General features: G+C 30.2%; 1 protein-coding gene across 1 annotated transcript; it reads right to left on the bottom strand.

Annotated features, from left to right (window-relative positions):
* Nucleotides 1-13,297: 13,297 nt before the first annotated feature.
* On the bottom strand, nt 13,298-16,414 carry LOC105112888 (transcription regulator/ zinc ion binding protein). The gene is made up of 4 exons (XM_011008778.1): nt 16,105-16,414; nt 14,898-15,578; nt 14,678-14,776; nt 13,298-13,992 (listed from the first exon to the last, which is right to left on the bottom strand). Exons 1-4 carry the CDS (start codon nt 16,246-16,248, stop codon nt 13,678-13,680), a joined length of 1,239 nt encoding a protein of 412 aa, XP_011007080.1. The 5' UTR covers nt 16,249-16,414; the 3' UTR covers nt 13,298-13,677.
* Nucleotides 16,415-21,354: the final 4,940 nt, after the last annotated feature.

Here is a 21,354-nt window from a genome sequence, read left to right as displayed (position 1 = left end):
AAGGAGGTTACGAAACCAAACTTATCTACATTTTTATTATTATCATTTTTTTTCTTTTTTTTTTAATTTTATACAATCCCTTTCCCTTAGTTGTTACCTTTAACAAAAGAACATAAATAATGTAATAATCCAATATGCAACCCACAATCATATGTTAAAGTGTGTGTGTGAAAATTAAGGTTTAAAAATACATGTTAAATGAGTATATGAGCAGAATTAAGTGATAATAATGCAAGAGTTTGTAAACCTGAATATTTCAGGAAGTATTATAATAGACCTTGTTAAGAATGGTTACTAAGATGCGTCTCAAGAGTCAGTTTAACAAAAGAGCTCCTTTACTCTGCCATCGTAGTAACAACAATTATGCACATGCTTTATGAAATAAAAAACATTTTTTTTTATCAACTACTACCCTCTCCCCCCAACCAAAACGAGACATTGTCCTCAATGTTCTAAGGTAGAAAGATAGAGTATAGAAGATATCACCTGAAATAACGAACAGTGACAAACCTGAAACACACTTAAACAAAAATAAGAAACAACAAAACACAAATATTATGCTATTAATAAAACCAAAAGACACAAGTTTTTACAAATAAAAATTCAAATCACAGTTGTGATTGTGGCTCACATCTTCTCTTCGTTTTACGTCCAAGAATTGCTTAAACGCCCTTTATGGGTCAGGGATAGGCTTTCCATCCAGTTTTCTTAAAAACTAGCAAACAGGGTCTTTTTTAGTCAGATTCCCAAGACTAAGTCGATCATGTTCTTTATGAAATAATGGTCATAAATCATGAATTACACGATGCACATCTCCACTAGGATGCGTCTCAAGAGTCAATAGAAGATTATCTAAAGACTCCTTACTCAGGCCATCCTTAATGAATTGTATTTTATCTTCACGGTTTATAGATACCATTCCTAAAGAACGACATTGTGTATTACAAGTCCATTTAGCACATCGATGACAGACGTCTAGTCGTTTTGCACGACGTTTCTTTGCAAAAGTGCTTTTACCTATTCCAGGCATGTGTGAAATGAAGGAATTAGATGACTCACTTGATAATTGGACCTTTGCTTCAATCAACCAGCGAATATCTTCAGGAATTACATGATTCATTAACAATCTCAATCTTGCACATCTAGCACGGTAAATTTTTGTAATCGCATTTTGAGGGAGAGCGGGAAAATACTTTTTCAAGATTAGTGTCCATTTTCAAATGAGAATTGGAAGAGAGATTCAAAGAATTGCACAAATATATACACAGATATCAGTTATTGTGGAAAACTGAAAGAACCGACTTAAGTCACGGAGTACCGTTGTCCGCCATTTGACTAGGGTGAGAGAAACTAGCAAAAATCACTCAAAAAGAAACACAAAAACAATGTAAGAAAAACAAAATAATCAACCTTTATCTACAAGATCATTCAAACCAGTTGATTCATTTTCACTAGGAAAATTATCAAAGTAAGCTTTCAAACGATGTCCATTTTTCTTAAAAACATTGTCATTCATTGAATTCTCAATATCACAGGCCCCATAAGGATTGTTCCATCTTGATCTTAGCTCTCTAGTGAATGAATAGAGTTGAGAATTATAAAACAAAACTTTTTGACCAGTGTCAACTTTTTGACAATTTTCACAAGTTTTGCAGAATGCATGTGTGTCCTTGAACATGGTGGGCCAATAAAATCCATTTTGAAAGATTTTTGCAGCTGTCTTTTTTGACGAGAAATAACTTCCACATGCTTCAGAATGACAAAGTTTAATGACACTACTTACCTCATTGTCAGGAATGAATCTTTGAAATATTTGATCAAGACAATATTTGAATAAGTTAGGGTCATCACAATAAAAATTCTTCACTTCGTTCAAAAACTTTTCTTTGTCTTGAGTACTCCAATCAGCTGGCAAATCTCCTAAAGCAAGAAAATTGATATTTTTATCATACCAAGGCATTAGACTAAGAGAAAGTAAGGATTTGTTAGGAAAATAATCATCGATTGGTATGATGTCAGATGTCGAATTTGTTGTCGTTGTTGACAAAAGATTCGCATCAATATTTTTGGTGCTTGTTTCATCTATGATTTCTTCCTTAGAATAAATCATTTGCAAATCTTTAGATTCATCTAACTCATTTTTACTTAAAGTAGATTCAAGTTGATCATAAACTAATTCGTCAATATGATCTACTTCTTGTAAATCATTATCATCCCTAGGTTGCTTGCAAATGTTGAAAATATTCATCTCTAATGTCATGTTTCCAAATGATAGCTTCATCAGTCCATTCCTATAATTAATCAATGCGTTTGAGGTTGCAAGAAACGGACGTCCTAAAATAACAGGAAATGAATTACATGCTTCAACAGGTTCTGTGTCCAAGACAATAAAATCCACAGGATAAATGAATTTATCGACTTGTACTAACACATCTTCAATTATTCCTCTAGGCACTTTTACAGATCTATCGGCAAGTAAAAGAGATATAGAAGTTGGTTTTAACTCACCTAGATTGAGACTTTGAAAAACTGAATATGGAAGTAAATTCACACTAGCTCCAAGATCAAGTAAAGCTCTTTTAATTTTATGTTCTCCAATAAAGTAAGAAATTGTAGGACAACCAGGATCTTTATATTTCAAAGCATTATTGTTCTGAAGAATGGCACTTACTTGTTCTGCTAAAAAGGCTTTCTTTTTCACATTCAGTTTCCTCTTCACAGTGCATAGATCTTTCAAAAATTTAGCATAGGAAGGAACCTGTTTAATAGCATCCAGCAAAGGTATATTGATTCTTACCTGTTTGAAAATTTCAAAAATTTCAGAGTTGTGATTGACTTTCCTTTGTTTGGTCATGGCATGAGGAAATGGAAGTGCTGGCGGTGAATCAGTCGTTTCTTTGTAATTTTCAGATTCAACCCCTTCCTTACCCTTAGAGATTGACTCATCATATTTCTCATAAGGTTCAAGAGAGGGTTTTTCAATAACCTTACCACTGCGAAGAGTAGTAACTGATTTGACTTGATCCATGTGTTAGCTTCCGGAACTACTTGCATTTGCATTGTATTGCCCCTTAGGATTTTGTTGTGGTTGAGATGGAAACTTACCTTTCTCTTGGAAACTGAGAGCAGATGTTAATTTTGCAAGAGTATCTTTAAAATCTGTCATGTTTTGAGTAAATTGAGTATTGATTGTCTCTTGCTTTTCAATGAATGCATGCAATGTTTCCTCAAGATTTCTTCTAGAAGGTGGCACATAAGGAGGTGCATATCCATGAGAATTTTGGAAATTGTGGTGAGCTTAAAATGGTGGTTGTGAAGTTTGTGCATTGTTATTCTCACTCTTCCAACTAAAATTTGGGTGATTTCTCCAACCAGGGTTGTATGTTTGGGAGTATGGGTTGTGGTTGGCCCTTTGAAAACTGTTTAAAGCATGGGCTTGTTTATGGAGACATTCCTTAAAAGAAGGCAAGGCTGGACAATCGTTGGTTGAGTGTTCATTTGTTTCACAGATTTGACACACAATGTTTTCAACAGATTTTAATTGACCACTCTTTTTCAATTCTAATGCCTCGACTTTTCTAGCTAAACATGCAAACTTGGCTTGAAGGTCATGATCTTCCCTAAGGTTGTACATACCTCCACTAGATGTATGAGGTTGAGTTTTACTCGGTGCCTCATAAGTACCCACGGTGTCCCAATTTTGAGCATTTTCAGCTAACAAGTCTAAGTACTCCAGTGCTTCATCAAGGTCTTTATCTTCAAAAGTTCCATTGCACATAAATTCAACCATTTGCCTATCTTTAGGTGTTAACCCTTCATAGAAATATGAAATCAATCTCCATGTTTCAAAACCATGATGAGGGCAAGTACTAAGCAAGTCTCGATACTTATCCCAACATTGGTAAAATGTTTCTTTTGGTTTTTGAGTGAAAGTAGTGATTTGTCTTTTGAAATAATTTGTTCTATGAGATGGGAAAAACTTCTTTAAAAAATGTTGTTGCATTTCATCCCAAGCTCGAATGGATCCTGGTCTTAAATTTTGTAGCCATGTTTTAACTTTATCTTTTAATGAAAAAAGGAAAAAGCTTTAATCTGATGGTGTTCATGCTACAATTTAAATTATTATATGTGTTGCAGACCTCCTCAAATTCCCTTAAATGCAAGTATGGATTTTTCATTTCTAAGCCATGAAAAGAAGGTAAAAGTTGAATAATACCTGGTTTAAAATTAAAATGAGATGCATCGGGAGGAAAAACTATGCATGATGGTGCACTTATTCTTGTGGGATTCATGTGGTCTCTAAGTGTTCTAGCACGGTTATTCTCATTATTCTCATTATGAAGTGATTAATTATCTTCTTCGGCCATATTTTCTGAAAATGATGAGGATACCCTACAAAGTCTACCACTTGATGTACGTGACCACACTCTCATGCATGTGTAGGAATAGAATAAAAGGAAAAAGAAACAAGAGAAGAAGAAACAAGAGAAAAGAAACAAAGTTATATACAAGAAAAGTGAAAAGAGAAAATAAAATAAAAACTATAATTTATATAAGAACTTACCTCCCTGGCAACGGCGCCAAAAACTTGACACGATTAAAAGATTGATGTCTTCTCCCAAGTGCAGGAGTGTTGAAGTAATAAATAACCCGGCAAGACCAGGGTCGAACCACAGGGAGGTTAATTGTACAAATTATAAACGATAATAGTACAACAACAATAATAATAATAACAACAACAATAATAATAGTAATAACAATAATAACAACAATGACAATAACAATAATAACTATAATAATAATAATAATAATAATAATAATAGTAATAGTAATAGTAATAGTAGTAGTAATAATAATAATAATAATAATAATAATAATAATAGTAATAATAGTAGTAGTAGTAGTACTAATAATAATAATAATAATAATAATAAAGAAAAAGAAGATGAAGAAGATGAAGATGATAACTTTGAGATGAAATATTAACATAAAGATTTAACAATGATAATAACAAATGTCAAGGTTAGAGGATCCACTAATGGTATGTCAAATAAGTATAGTATAAACTCTTATTATTCAATTGGAAACCACACACAAAGGAGGTTCCAATTAGATTATAGTAGTATAAACTCTTATTATTGAATTGGAAACCACACACAAAGGAGGTTCCAATCAGATTATATATTGTTAACATGATTACATTAGTCATCTTATTCGATTAATGCTAATACTTGTAAATCTCGTCAAGCATTCATGATTATAACTTATGTTAACAACAAATCAAGTTTCTTTCATAGCTCAGGTGTCGGTTATACCATACATTATGGGCTATGAAAGTGCCAAGCATTTGTTGTACCAAGTGTTATACAACATAAATCAAGATTAGTCATTTAACAAGTAAAGTATTAAAGAGTGAACAAGATAACAAATATAAAACATGTTAGTATCAAACATTAAAGTCCATATTAAGTTTACACTATACTTATTCTTACACCATTAGTGTAACCTTTTCACCTTGACATAATAAACTTAGCTAGACATATTGAAAGAAAGAAAAATAAATAAACAAAACAAGAACATAAATAAGATAAAAGTTAGCTAAGTAAATGAAAGGAAATGAAAGGCATAAACTTGATATTAAGGAAAGCAAAGCATAAACATTACAAAAAATACAAAGAGAGAAAGCAAGAGCATGATCTTGATCTGAAAACCAAGATGCCTAAATGCATGGCAAATGCCTCTTTTTATAGGCCAAAATTGGGAACTATTGATTTGATGACTAATTGATGAGTGGGTGGTCAACTCTTGACTTGGTGACAATCCTTATCTTCTTTTGTCTGCCCAAAACGTCATTGATAACGTCAAAATTGGAGCCACTTGAAAACATCAAAGTTGTAGCCAATTGTCTCAGCGTTCTTGTATAAAACATTCAGCTCATTTGGACTTCTAGAACTCCAGATATGGCTAAAATACTGAATAGTGCTTGGGCTGGAGGACAGATTCGGGTTTCTTTGTTGTTGCAATAATTTGGACTTGAAAATGGCCTTTTTAGATCTTGGGCTCCATATGAAAGTTGTAGGCCTATGTCTTACCTTTCCATCCATATAAAGTAGACCTAAATCTGAGATCTATAGCTCCAGATATGACCCAATTACCGAACAGTGTTTCGGTTTGGATTGCACCGACATCTCTTTTCTAATTTTGGTCATCTCTTTGCCCTTGCAATTTAAGTTCTTAAAGTCATCAATCAATCCTTTTATTTATATGATAGGCCTGCATTTAAAATGAACATTTGCCACAAATTAAAGGTATCTTATATTATTAGATATATTATTATAAAACATGCTTTAGTTAAGGAGTTATTGATACTTCAAGTGCAAATGATGATATAAAACCATGATAAAAATGCACTTTTAAGTACTAATCACTTAACATAATCATAAAAGCAAGCTTTAATGAAAAACAAATTCTCTTCATTTTAGATTTAAGTTATTTCAAAATTTAATTATTAAAAAAAATATTATATTATTGTATTATATAAAAATATTATATTATTGTATTACACAACATTCAAATTTTACTCTATTTTTTTTTATCTAGCATTCTTTGTATAATATTAGCAAGAGCCATCCATGTTTTATTTATTTATTTATTTAAAAGATATTTCATCAAGTTTTATTCCACATCTCAATTTCCCTTATCATGTAATAGATAATGGATTGAAATAATTTCCCCTCACCAATTTGCAAGCAGTAGTGAGTTGTTGTTATAATTGTTTGAATACATTCATGTCAAAATTATCATTTCTCAAAATATTTAAAATATTCCTCCACTTTATTAATAAACATTCTAATATAATATAGTTTAATTAGTAAGATCTTCCATTTAAAATATCAAAACAAGTCTTCTTCTTTTTTTTTTCTTTTTTTTTCTTTAAAGACCATTCTAGCATCAATCCATATTAAATATTCCTCCACTTTATTAATAAACATTTGCGCTAAAATTATTTTATAGGACAAATTAGGCTTGTTGAAACATTTAAGGTTAAAGCAGTAATGTTCACGTGTAATTCAGCAATATGGGCATCCTGAACGGTTAAAGCTTACGGAATTATAAGAAATGGGAAAGGATCGATCAGTGGGTTAAGGTGTTCTATACGCTCGAAACATAGCTCTATAACATGAACGAGGCTAACTAAAAGATTTTTATTAGGAGTGCGGGTATGTAAATCCAGAGATAAATAAAAAAATTATAATATAATCAAAATTATAATGTAATAAAATGAAATAAGAAGATGAAAAAAATAAGTTAATAAGATAAAAAAAAAAGGTTTATAGCTGAAAATATTCATTTTCCCAATAGCAAAAATAACCTAGTTGTTTCTCAAAACAATTAGACCGATTTAATAAATGGATTTAATAAACGAAGGTGACCATTTCTTAAAATAGTCAAACTATCGTGGCAATTCTCTTCAAATTTACAGGGTGCAGTCAAGGGAGAAAGATAGCATTTTTGTTTTTTCTTCTTTCCTTTCACCTTCAAGGGCTAGAGAGTGACTTTTAGGAGCATAAAGAGAGTGTTTTGAGAGAGAAAAATACATCCATGCTAGAAATTAAAAAAAATATATTGAATTAGAGAGAAAGTTAAGAAAAAAGAGGACAATAGAGAAGTTTTGGGAAAATTTTAATGACTTGACTTTTAAATTATGTTTTGTAACCATTTAAGGTGTTTGGAACCCTTTTGCATCAATTGAAACAAAAATTTAGTGATTTTGAGCAAAATTTATTAAAATTGAATTAATATTTTTAAAATAAAATTGGATGAAAAATAGATTTTCTAGAAATCAAGATTCTCAAATCCTTGTAAGTTATTGTAGGAGTAAAATCATGTTGGATGGGTAGTGAAGCCTAAAAGGCAGCTATAAAGAAATAAAAAAAATGAGGATTTGATGTATATGTGTTATTCTTGTAAATTGTATTGAAATCGTGATAACTAAGCATATGAATAATGTTTTTTTATGAGTGGTTCCATTGTTATATGATAAAAATGAATTTTTGATGTTTTTAGAAATTGAATATCTTTGAGAAATTGTTGAATTTAGAGTTTTAGTTATATTTATGTTTGTAATTGTTTTTGTAATTGAAGCAAGATGAAATAGAATTCATGTTCATGCTATATAATTTTATGATAATAGGAATTGTATCAAATAAGTTGAAAAAGAAATAGATTTAGTTGTGAATGAATAACTAAGTGGAATTATAATAGATGCTACGATGAATAAAGAGTTTTTTTGTATGCGATAATAATAATTAATTGAAAAACCTATCAATGTAGAAGAGTTCAGTAAGCTGGTGGAGCTGCTCATAGTTAGACAGCAAGTAGATACTTTGTATCTAATGGTAACTCTCTTTATAATTTCCCCGTACTTTTTTTTATTTGTAAATTAGTTCATCCATGAAAATACAAATAATGATATAGATATTGTATATGGAAAGAAATATAGGTAAGATGAGAGGATTGACTAGTATTTCTTATGGAATATCGAAATATTAGCTTCCAAATGAAAATGTTGTATTGATTGGCAATCAATATATGTTGACCAAATTGATTGATATTTATTAAGGAATACCAGATTATTGGCTTTTGAATAGAAATACCAGATTAATTGGCAATCATGATAGGTTGACCAGATTGATTCGTATTCATTAAGGAATACTAGATTATTGGCTTCATAATAGGAATGTCGGATTGATTGGCAATTAATATGGGTTGATTGAATTGATTGGTTTTCATTAAAGAATACTGCATCATTGGCTTCTAAATGAAAATGTCTAATTAATTGATAACCAAGATGGATTAGCTAGATTGATTAAGAAATACCAAATTATTAGCTTCTAAATAAAAATGTCCAATTGTTTGGCAATCAAAATAGGTTGACTGAATTAATTGGTATTCATTAAGAAATACTAGACTATGAACTTCCAAATATGAATGCATGATTGATTGGCAACTAAGATGTGTTGGTTAGATTGATTAAAGAATACTAAATTATTGGTTTTTGAATGTGAACATTAAATCGGTTAGAAACTCAGATGGATATGTAGAAATAATAAATACTTAAAAGAGAGTATATGAATGTTGGTTTCAATATGAAAATGTTGAAATAATTATTTGAGTTATGAATTTTACGAGATTTATTTAGGGTTGGGTAAATCTATGCAAAGAAAAATTTGGATGATTATAAAAAATAAACTAAATATTGTCTAGATGAAAAGTTATTATTTTATTTAAGTGTTAAATAAGATATTAACTTAATAAATACTATTGATTTTGTTACAGATAACTTATAAGCTCCCCAAGAGTAATTATTAATTGTTGTTTTTATGTAGATTAAAAAATCATAAATTATCATGTAACAACCCCAACATTTGTATTCAAAGCAAAGAGCAAGGAAATGATCAATGAAGATTAGGGAATTTTTTTTGTAATTCCATAAACATTTTATTCATATTTCTAGTGTTTATTTATTTTTTATATATTTTAACACCTGAAAAAAAAACACATTTTAATTTAGATTCTCGAATATATCATCATTCTTATAATTTAATTTACCACTTTCTCTTATTTTTTTGCAATTTAACTTTTATTACTATCGATAATATTACTCAAAGTTTTACATATCAGTTATAATATCAAATTTATGAATTATAATTTTAGATACTCTATTTTGAAAAGGAATTTACATATCCTCGTATTAAACTAACAATTATCATCCATTAATTGAGGTGATATAATGTATTTATTGTTTAAAATCAAATAACACTAATGTCTTGGATAATATTATATTTGTCATTGTAATTTGAGTAGTAACTATTTATATGTGTTGATTATATATGTGTTGATGTGGAGTTATTGTAAATGTTTTGATGTTTTAATTAATATAATGGATGTGAAATTAACAAATGTCTCGGTGATATGAATTGATAAAAATGTATTATATAATGATGGATACGAGGAAATGAAATCTAGGATGATTAGATTAGAAGTGGGGTGATGAGTTGTGGTGGTGATTGCCTCCACGTATACAAAATAGTAGTTGTCATTAACAATAAAAAAAGAGAAAAGAACAACTATAAATTCTCATTTCAAGGGCTGAAGAATTAAAAAAAAAAAATCATACATTTATTGAACATAAGGTTTTAAGTTTAGAAAAGAAACCTATGAATCAGGCTAAGCATTTGATCCTTTATTTTTATTAAAAAAAAGGTTTGATGGAGATTTTGTTTTAAGTATGAGAGTGTTTTTTCTTTGGATGCTAAAATAAGATGAAATGGTGTGTCAGTGTTTAATTTTAAGGTATTGATTAAGTCTTATTTTTATTTTATTTTTGCTTAATTATGGATTGCGTTAGAAAAATAAAAGAATTTTGGACAAGTTCATGAAAAATGATCAATTTAATCTTTATAGTATGAAACTTTCTTCTTGAATTTGTTTATGAATCACACCTTTAATACCCTTTTATTTTTTTCAAAAATAAACTTCAGCTATTTTGCTAAACTTCTGACATAAGGTTTGTACTTGTTTTTGCTTTAAGTCCATTCAATTTGAAAAATGGGTTAAACCTTTTAAGGTTTAAGTCGTTTACCAAACCTAAAATCTATTAAAAAAAATATATATTTTTCATGTCCTTAAAATATATTTAGCTAACACACCTTTAAAATAAATTTTAGACCTGTATTTTTTAGCTTTTAGCTAAAGACATGTTTAACATAAACATGTCTTAACTTATTTTTTTCACATCCATTAATTTATATTTTTTTTATATGTGTTTTGCAAACACACCAAGTTTAATTTTAATTATTTTTCATATTTTTTAAGAACTATTATGCAATTAATTCTACATCTCTCACATCTTTTTATCCTCTCACATTTTTTTATCCTTTCATATTTAATATTTAAGATTCTAAACTTATATTTAAGGCGCTTTTCTAGTATTAAATAACTAATTTTAAAAATAAAAAGACAACAAAATTCCTTTTTTTTCCCCAAAAAATAGATATATATTTGAAATTGCATATATCCAAGTTTCTAAAAAAAAATTATATTTTCATTTTTGATACAAAAAAATACATAAAAATATTGCATGATTTCTATACATTGTGGATTTAATAATAAGTTTATTAAGCCATGGGAACTTGACTTAAATTTTAAAACACCAAAAAAATAATTTATTTACTTTTTATACAAATAACTATGACCTTACAAGTAAAATAAATTTTTTGTATTAAAAAATATATATATATATATATATTTTGATTTTATAATGGCAGACTTAACTGTAAAGCTATAATATACTCTACTGGGATGGATTTGTTGTAACCAATATATAGGCTAATAGTTAGAAGAATACAACAAAACATTAATAATAATCAAACAAATAAGTAATGTAATTTACTTTAGTTATGACATGCTAAAAATAGTATTGCCCACCCTATATATAACTAGTTTTTTTATTTAAACTCTACATGATTAGTTTTTTTTATCTAGACTCTAAAAACGAGTTAAGCATTTTTTAATGATGAAAAAATTAGGTGAAAACTCCCATTTCTTTTTCACTTATAAAAGGATATGAATTTCTTATTCTTTCAATGTCACGTAAAATTTTTGATATAGAAGAATAATCATCAGGTGCACACTTGCGACAATAATCATCAGGTACTCTTGAAATGGATCATAAAATAGTGTATTGATCGGTTTTAAGCTGCAGAAAAGAAACAAAATGTGTATGCCTCCATGTCCCAAGGATAACTTAACAATAGGTTAAATGTTTATCTAGACATGATTGAAAAGGTTGGTTAACCTAGTTCTTTTCAATAACAAGCTCCCATCATAAACTCAAGCCCGACCATAGTAGATGATACTCGAGTTGCATGAGCTCCAGGATCACAGTCCCTAGGGCGCCATCACTTTTCTAATTAAAAAAAAAAAAAACCAAGAGTGTGTGCAGCTCAAAACCTACTCGTGTAAAGTGCTGATGTTGTACTGGCCACATTCTATATCCAAGCTTGCAATTAAATAAAATGCACAAATTAAATTGCAAACTAGTAATGACATAAAAAATGCACAAAAATATTCCCAAAAACATGAAAATATCAGACTTAACCCCTTAGTCTTTGTTAGAGTTGTTATATTATTGAAGACAATTCATAGAAATAAAGTCATTAATAAAATTTCTTGAAGGTGAAATTAAAAATACATAACGCTAATTCTAAAAATTATGGCCAAGAGGATTGCTTAAACAACTAAAAAAGACCACAATCACCCTAGTATGCCCTTGATATTGTTAACGTGTATTGCTAATCTAAGATAATTTATTATGCAAAACCATATTAATTATGCACTTTTCTATCCTAATTTGCATGTATATTATTGAGTTTTTATAATTAAGGTGATTTGGAGATTGAAAAAAATCTCAATCTCTTATCTAAATTATCTTTTAACCATTAAATCCCAATAAAAAATAAAAAAATAAAAAAGCTTAGGCTTAAAGCTCATTAACAAATTAATGACCCTTATCATACCCCGATTGCCCTTCAAAAAGTTCATAAACCATAAAAATTAAATGCAAGTTCAAAATCTAATTATAAAATGTCTACAATAATAAAAACATGGATACTTAACTCATGTTCACCTACAACATCATCAAGTATATTATGAAAATCAAGTTAAGCCCAAAACCCAATTTTATTTATTAAAAAAACCACAAAAACTATTTTTTTAACCTAAAAGAATCCGCAAAGAGAAATTCAGCAAGGACACCAAAATTAATAATAAAATAAAAATAGAAAAAGAAAGAATATAATAATAATACTCTCAAAAGTTCAGGACAACTACTCAATCATTGAAACACCATTGATCTCATATTATAGATCTCAAAGAGAGACAAAAATAAACACATAGCACTGCAAATTATGATCAATTAACAAGCAAAACATCACACTATGCCGTTTCTAGATAACCATGTGACCTTCATATGATTATGGACTTTTTAGTTGCTACTTTATTTTGATCTTTAACCAAAAAAAAAAAAAAAACATGAATAGCCAGGCTAACTTCACTATTGATCAAGTTTATCGAGGGTTTTCTAAACGAAAATAAATTATGATAATATTGTGGAATAACAAAAATAAATTATGAAAGCAAATAATCCCACCCAAGTATTTTATAGATTTGAAAAAAAAAAAAAACTGGAGAGAAATTAGAGTCCTAATTGAAAAAATAAAGGGGTTAATTGATATGATTGAGGAATGACTACTTAAATTATTATTATTAGTACTATTATTATAACTTCAAGGGCTCAATTGAGACATAAATCATGTCACGTTATCAATTCCTATAGTTTATGGATATAGACACATGGAAGGGTAGACACAAAAGCTTTGGGGAAAATTAAGAAACCCCCCAAATCTTAGGAGCAAATTAAAAATTTGTACTAGTCACAAAAAAAAAAATCTATCATCCAGAAATCCACAGCAAGAAACAGAGGATTACGTTTGCATCACTGATAGAAGAAAAGGAATCTCACCACTAAATAGTAATGACAGCCAAAACCCGAACAGCAATTTTAATGTCGATCCACGAACAGTCATTCACCATATTGCAAGCACGAACGCTGGCTCAATTGTGAACCTTGCCAAGATTTCCAATGGAAGATGTCTCCGACCGGTTGTCAAACATGAAATATTTCAATTCATTGTTGTCATGCTGCACCCTACCAGTTATCTCCATGCACAAACCTTTGGAAAGGCCGCCCTTGTTTGATTGCTTGCCCTTAGCAGGCTTTTTACTAGGTCCTGGATCCAAAAAAACAGGTTGTATTCGAAGACTTGGGTTTGGTTTAATTCGGTTCACTTCCCTGTCTCCTTCATCTAGCGGCCGAAGTATTCTGTTCTCAGACTTGAGTTCTTCAACATCATCTTGATTCAAGAGGACCTGCAAAGCATTGCAAGTTATGGGGGGGGAAACATATATCAATAGGCAAAGCATTGCCCACATATAACTCGCAAATAAAATCCACGAGGCAAAGAACAATACAGAAGAAGTGGAAAAACCAGTGATTAAACTCATGAACAGAGGATCCGTAACTTCAAAGATGGGAGTAATGTACACCACAGAAAAGCTGGGTTTTCTTTTCTGAACTTCAACACAAAAGCTACTCTCACATTCATTTTATTTTTCTTCTTTGTTACATTATTCAAGCAAAAGGTCGCGTGCAACAACAAGATTTGCATGCAAGTGTGCATGTGTGCTTAGTGCTATTGATTTGGCTGTTAAATTGTTCAAAGTCATGAATATAAATCCTATAAACCCCAACTCAACACATTACCCATTCAAACCGTGATGAAAAGGAAAAGTCTGTAATAACTATATCCGGATACAGTTTTATTTCAAATGACTGACAAATGTGAGGATGCAGGAGCTTGGGCAGCATCAAAATTACAGTCAAAGCTTTTAAAAAATGAGCAAGGGATGTCAAAAGCAGGAACAGTCATAATTGTGCCGCTATTTAAAATTTGAAGCAGAAAGCTTCTGCAACAAGAAGGATTTTTTACAGGAATGGAGAAACGAGAATTATTTGAAATGACACAAAAAAGCCTGGTTTCTAAAAATTCGATACCTTGCGTCCAACCAAATCAAAAGTCACAACCACTTTACTTCTCTTGGCCAGTTCTGCTTCTTCTGTTTCCTCTTGTTTCTTTCTCAAGAGTTGCTTCTCCTGTAAAGAGAAATTTAAAAAAGAAAATAGATAAAAAGATAAAAGAGAGCTCAACTCCTTGTAGGCAGATGCAACAGAGAGAATGCAACCAGTATGTTGCATATTGCAATAACTTGAATACCTCATTTGATAGCCAGCTGTTGCCTTCTATCTCGTAGTAATCACTTTGGTCATCAATAACAGTTGTACGTTCTGCAGAATTTCGATCATACTCCACAAGCCTTTTAGCATAAGCCTCAGCTGCAAATTCAGCATCTGATGTAGGAGCCATGCTTTCTTCAAGACCAGCATACGTACTTCCTTCCTTTAACACAAGGGCACCGCAGAAACTGCAAGGCCCCTCTCCTTCTTGTTCACAGACAATCTTGCCACAGGATAAGCAATTACTCACCAGTCTATGCTGACGGGCTTGACATGGGCATGGCTTCCCCTGCTGGAAGACAAATGACCCTTTGGCAGCCTCTGCAAGTGAAACGACTTTTCCAGCTTTCTTCTTCCTAGACTTACCTTGGATTCCTTTTTGCCTCGACTCACTGGCCTCAGCTGGACCCCTATTTCCTATATGCCTGGAAACAGTATTTGTTTTTGGCACTGCCTGTCCCTGATCACTGGAAACTATATCTTTAGATGTTCTAGCTTGTTGTTTGCCTCCAGAGACAACATAGTTTTCTGTTAGTGGTTTGATGTATGGCTGAAGTTTTGAAGATTGAGCAGCTGGTGCGCTACTGAAAAGAGTTGATTGACCTCTACGCTGTAAATATTCCTCAATCACACCTTTGCTGGCTTCCTGCCCAATAATATTCTGCAAACAGAGACAAACCAGAAATGTAAACAGCCAAAAGGTACTGCGAAACAACAGTCGTTTAGCGGTCCAACACACAAAGAAGCGAGTAAACAGCAGATATAGTCACTTGACATGCAGTCTCTGAACCATAATACCAACAAGTGGGGAAATCTTTTTAACATTCCACACAGATATGACTCCCATTGCGATTCAATTTTTATGAAAATAAGCATTTCAATTTCAGTAAAATGATAAGCACAAACAGAAGAGATCACATCTAGCTTTTGACGTTAAGGGTATCGCTTTCCCTATCTAGTTGGGGTCTTAAGCAGGCTGACTGTCCACGCCTAGATTGGTAAATTATCTTATACGCCTCACATTCCTAGAAAGATAAGAACAAAAACACGAACAGATGACGGAAGGTGTGGTGATAAAAGAGTGATAAAAGAGATCGATTACAAGTAAGACTAAGCGGTTCAAATATACAACCCAAAAAGACAATTCCAAGATCTTGAGAAGAAAGTAAGAGATACAAGGGAATTACAAGGAGATACTCTTTGGCGTCGAGAGGTTGAGCGAGTTCGCAATAGGAGACTAACCCAGATATTATATCCCTATCCAAATCCAAACCCAAATCTACCAGCGTTTTCTCCAACCACTTCCCTGCCGATTCCATGACCACTGCCATGGTTATTCTCCCTTCGTTCCCTGTTTCTAATCACTCCCGATCCTGATGGGCTTCTTTTTCTTCCTCCTCCTTTCCTCAACCTAGATAGATGAAATTGCCCCTAGGATTCCTCAATGTTTCATATCTTCCCTTACAGTTCAAACATCCCGATTGTTACCACTATAGTTTTCAAGAAGTTGCAATCTTATCCTTTTTATGACAAGGCAACTGTTACAAATCTGTCTTTTTTTAAATTTTTTTTATTATTAATATAAGTGTTCAGGTCAAGTTTTATATATCTTAACTAATTTTACAGAATTTAAAATTAATAATTATATAAATTTTTAATAATTATAACATTTTTAGAATTTAAATTATATTTTTTCAATTTTAATTAAACCAATAAATGTTATCAATTTGTTCTTAAATGTTTTGATATTCTAAATTAGATCCTCCTATTAATAATATCCATTAACGTTTTAGTCAATATTCTTCTAAATCGTAGTTTTATTGCATAAACTATGAACATTAAAAAAAGAAATAATATAGTTTTAAAATAGCTTCACTGTCATCACTTATCTCTTTCAAGAATGATTAAAAGTTATTTTTTTTTTTTTTTTTCAAAATGAAAAATCGTTATTGCTTTCAAAGTACTCAAAAAATAAGACTTTTGCTTCCTATAATATCATATATTTATTAATTTGATAAGTTTAGGATTTGATTTGAATTTATTGCAAAACATAAGGACCAAAAATATTCAATTAAGCATTTTTTTGTAATAAAAAATAAAACGTAGGGATCAAAGTAATTTTTAAGAAATTTAAAAGACTAAGACGTACATCTATGAAATATTGTAAAATATGGCCAACTAACATGTGTCTTTAATTTTTTAGATTAACGTGGGTGTCCGGGCCAGCTTACGCGCACCACGACTAATCCCACGGGTCCCGAAGTTAACGACCATGTAAACCTCCAGTGGCCATCATATGAGCAACCAAGGGCTACATGTGTCTTTATTTAATGGTGTTGGTGATTGCATCATGAAGATATTTAATAATGATGAAAATATAATGATCTTAAGATAAAAAATAAATAAATAATTTAGGAGAATTATTTTAAGGAATTTATACTTGATTGTTTTTTAATTTCTCAAGAATTTTAAATATAACTAGGTTAATTAATTTTGATCATCGTATATATAACATGGTAAGGTGATATAAAACCCAAATTATCTCGATTTTGTTAGATTTATTTAATTTGATTTTATATTATACTTATATTTATTTATTTATGGTTTGATAATTTAATTTAAATTTAAACTCTCAATTTATTGTGATTTTTATTTATTTTTTTCAAAGTAAGCTTAAATTATAACTTCTTCCTTCTAGATTTGACTCTTATGCTATAATATCGTTTTTTAATCTCTAATATGTTTTGAGATGTGATATTGATATAAAAATTGAAACAAATATTTATTTTATATTTAATTCGAGAAGACCTAATAGATAACTTATAAGATAAAAAAGTGAACTATAAATTAAACTTGAATAAAAAATCCACTTATAATAGCGTTTATATCAAAATAAACATTTCATGTATCATCCAAGAGAAAATAGTTTTTTTTCCAAAAAAAATAAAACATGGAAGAAAATGATATAACAAATCATGAATAAGATAGCTAACCAAAAAATCCAAATGTTAAGGAAAAGTGATTGACCACGTGAGTTTGAATTTACATGAATAACCAAAAAACTTAATTATACTTTGAACAAAAATCATTAATATATCAAACTAGTTATAGCTCTGGATTAGTTAAGATTAATGTGATTATTAATAAGGAGAAATTTAGATTGTACATGCAAAGTCTTTATTTGATATGGATGACATGATCAAAAAGTTGATGTCTTCTTCTAAGTATAGAAGTGTCAAAGTAATAAATAATTCGATAAGACCGGGGTCAAACCTCAGAGAGGTTAACTGTATAAACTACAAATAAAAAAATAGATAATAACAAAAAAAGAGTTGAAGAGAGTTTTGAAATGTGATATTAATGTAAGGATTTTAAAAAATATAAAACAATTGTCAAGGTTAGAGGATCCACTAATGGTATTTCAAATAAGTATAATATAAACTATTTTTATTATTCAACTAGAAACCATATACAAAGAAGATTCCAATCATATTATAATTTATTAATTATCTTATTTGAGTAATACTAATACTTGTAAATATTAACAGGTATTCATAGTGATAACTTATATTAACAACAAATCAAGTTCCTTTCATAGCACAGGTGTCGCTTATACCATACAATTAGGCAATGAAAATGCCAAGTTTTATATATACATATAACTTGCCCAATACTTAAAAGATTTTCCTTAAATTTTAATGTTTCCAAATGTTGACATTAGGATTTATCAATTTTTGAATAAATAATAAAAATAAATGAATAAAAAATATATATATTTGAGAATGGGGTTAAGACAACACAAATTCAAAGTTTGAGAATTGAATTATTAAGTTTGAGAGTCAATTGGTCAAAAATTGAAGAATTAATGAGTTTACAAACTTAATTAAACTTTGATTTAATTAATTAAAAAAATCAGGAGTTTAATTGAAGAAATAATAAAGTTGGAGCCGATTTAAGGTGATTAGTACTTAAAAGTACTTTTTTATATTAAGGTTTTATATCATCATTTTGCACTTGAAATATCAATAACTCCTTAATTAAAGCATGTTTTATAATAACATATCTAATAATATAAGATACCTTTAATTTGTGGTAAATGTTCATTTTAAATGCAGGCATATCACATAAATGAAAGGATTGTTTGATAAGTTTAAGAACTGAAATTGAAAGGACAAAGAGATGGCCAAACTTAGAAAAGAGATATCGGTGCAGTCCAAACCAGAACATTGTTAGGTAATTGAGTCATATCCGGAGCTGTAGATCTCGGATTTAGGTCTACTTTATATGGATGGAAATGTAATACATAGGCCTACAACTTTCATGGAGCCCAAGATTTAAAAATATCATTTTCAAGTCCAAATTATAGCAACAACAAAGAAGTTTGAATCTATCCTGCAGCCTAAATACTGTTTAGTTTTTTGCCTATATATGGAGTTCTAGAATTCCAAATAACATCAATTTTTTTTCTTAGAAAGCTGAGACAATTTCCTACAACTTTTATGTTTCAAGTGGTTTCAATTCTGACGCTATTAATGATGCTTTGGGCAGATAAGAGAAGATACTTGATTTATTGTTAACATAAGTTATAATCATGAATGCCTGACAATATTTACAAGTATTAATATTATTCGAATAAGATAGCTAAAGTAAACATGTTAACAATTTATAATCTGATTGGAACCTCCTTTGTGTGTGGTTTCTAATTGAATAATAAAAGTTTATACTATACTTGTTTGAAATACCATTAGTGGATCCTCTAAGCTTGACATTTGTTGTTATCATTGTTTAATTCTTACATTGATCTTCCATCTTAAAGTTCTCATCAACTTCTTTTTCTTCTTCTATTACTACTACTATTACTATTGTTATTATTGTTGTTGTATTATTGTTATTTATAATTTATATAATTAACCTCTATGTGGTTCGACCCCAGTCTTGCCGGGTTATTTATTACTTCAACACTCCTGCATTTAGGAGAAGACATCAATCTTTTGGTAGTGTCACAAGATAAAATTGCAGGAAATTATAGTTCAAGACCAAATTGAATAATCTAGAAACCTAGGACTATTGTGTAAATAACACCATAACTGAGGGATTCAATTGAAATTAATTCAAGGGCAAAATTAGAAATTTACTATTACTTATTAGGGTCCTAATTGTTAAATTTAAAATGTTTAGGAGCCAAAGTGAAAATAGTCATTCTCAAAGACACAAACAGTGCTGTTTTGAAACGCTGTTCATTGTCCCTTTCATTTCGCGCAAAGAAAGCCCATTCAATAGGGAAGACAGCAACAATTCAATTCAATCATGGACCATATATCTTGCCCATGATCCCACTCATAGATTGATTAACAGTCTTGCGAGGACTGGTTTTTACAAGCTCTCTAGCTCTATAAAAGGCAGAGAATAACAGAGAACTAGGGGAGAAAAAAAATCAATAAATGAAAACACAAGACGAGAACTGGCATTGACCATCGTCTTCACAGTCTTCGACAACTAGTAACTAGTGAAAAAGGGGGAAGAACATTGGAAATAGGAAGAGATTGTACTAAAGAGAAATAGATAAGAGAGAAGCAAAAGAAAAAAACAGAGCAAGAAAACAAAGCAAAAAAACAAGTAGAAAAAAAAGAACCACCCGAGAAAACCGGCATCATCATTATCTTTGTTCCTTCATCTCTAAAAACAAACCAGAAGCGTAGTGGAGAGGAATGAAGCAAGAGGGCAGACGAAGAAGGAGAAGAGATTGAGAGATTGAGAGAAAACAGTAAGCATAAAAGGAAAGAGGAGACAAGCAAAAGGAAAGAACATAAGTAGAGGAAATTCATCGAGACCAGAACCATTGTTGCTACTACCTTCGGCGTTTCTAGAACTAGGTATGCCCACTTGTTTTTTCCTTTCATTCTTTGCATCCTTATCAACAACATTCGAACACTATACGAAGGTAATTTAATTACCTTCACATTGTTCATGCACTCGTGAAACTACTTCACATATGCTTTTTGTTTTTGTTTTTTTTGCCTAGCAGGATTGCTAGCTTGGGCCAGAGATTGAGCTACGCTGGCTTGGTCTAGCCCAACCCCAAAAAAATAAAAAAATATAGAAAATAAATAATAAATAAAAAAATATATGCATGTATAAAAATAAATTTATTTTATTTGTTTATTTATTGGCGTTAGAGTTAGGAATAAAAATACTAATTTAAATTTATTTTATAGGTATGCAATATTTACCAACGTCAGAGATGGAAGTACCCGTAGTTGAATATTCACTGGTGTCAGAATCAAGAATATTATAAGTGATTAGTACTTAAAAGTGCATTTTTATCATGGTTTTATATCATCATTTTGCACTTGAAGTATCAATAACTCCTTAACCAAAGCATATTTTATAATAATATATCTAATAATATAAGATAACTTTAATTTGTGGTAAATGTC

Source organism: Populus euphratica, unplaced genomic scaffold (genome assembly GCF_000495115.2).
Source record: "Populus euphratica unplaced genomic scaffold, PopEup_1.0 scaffold372.1, whole genome shotgun sequence".
Taxonomy (NCBI): domain Eukaryota; kingdom Viridiplantae; phylum Streptophyta; class Magnoliopsida; order Malpighiales; family Salicaceae; genus Populus; species Populus euphratica.
This window is presented reverse-complemented; position numbering and strand designations above follow the sequence as displayed.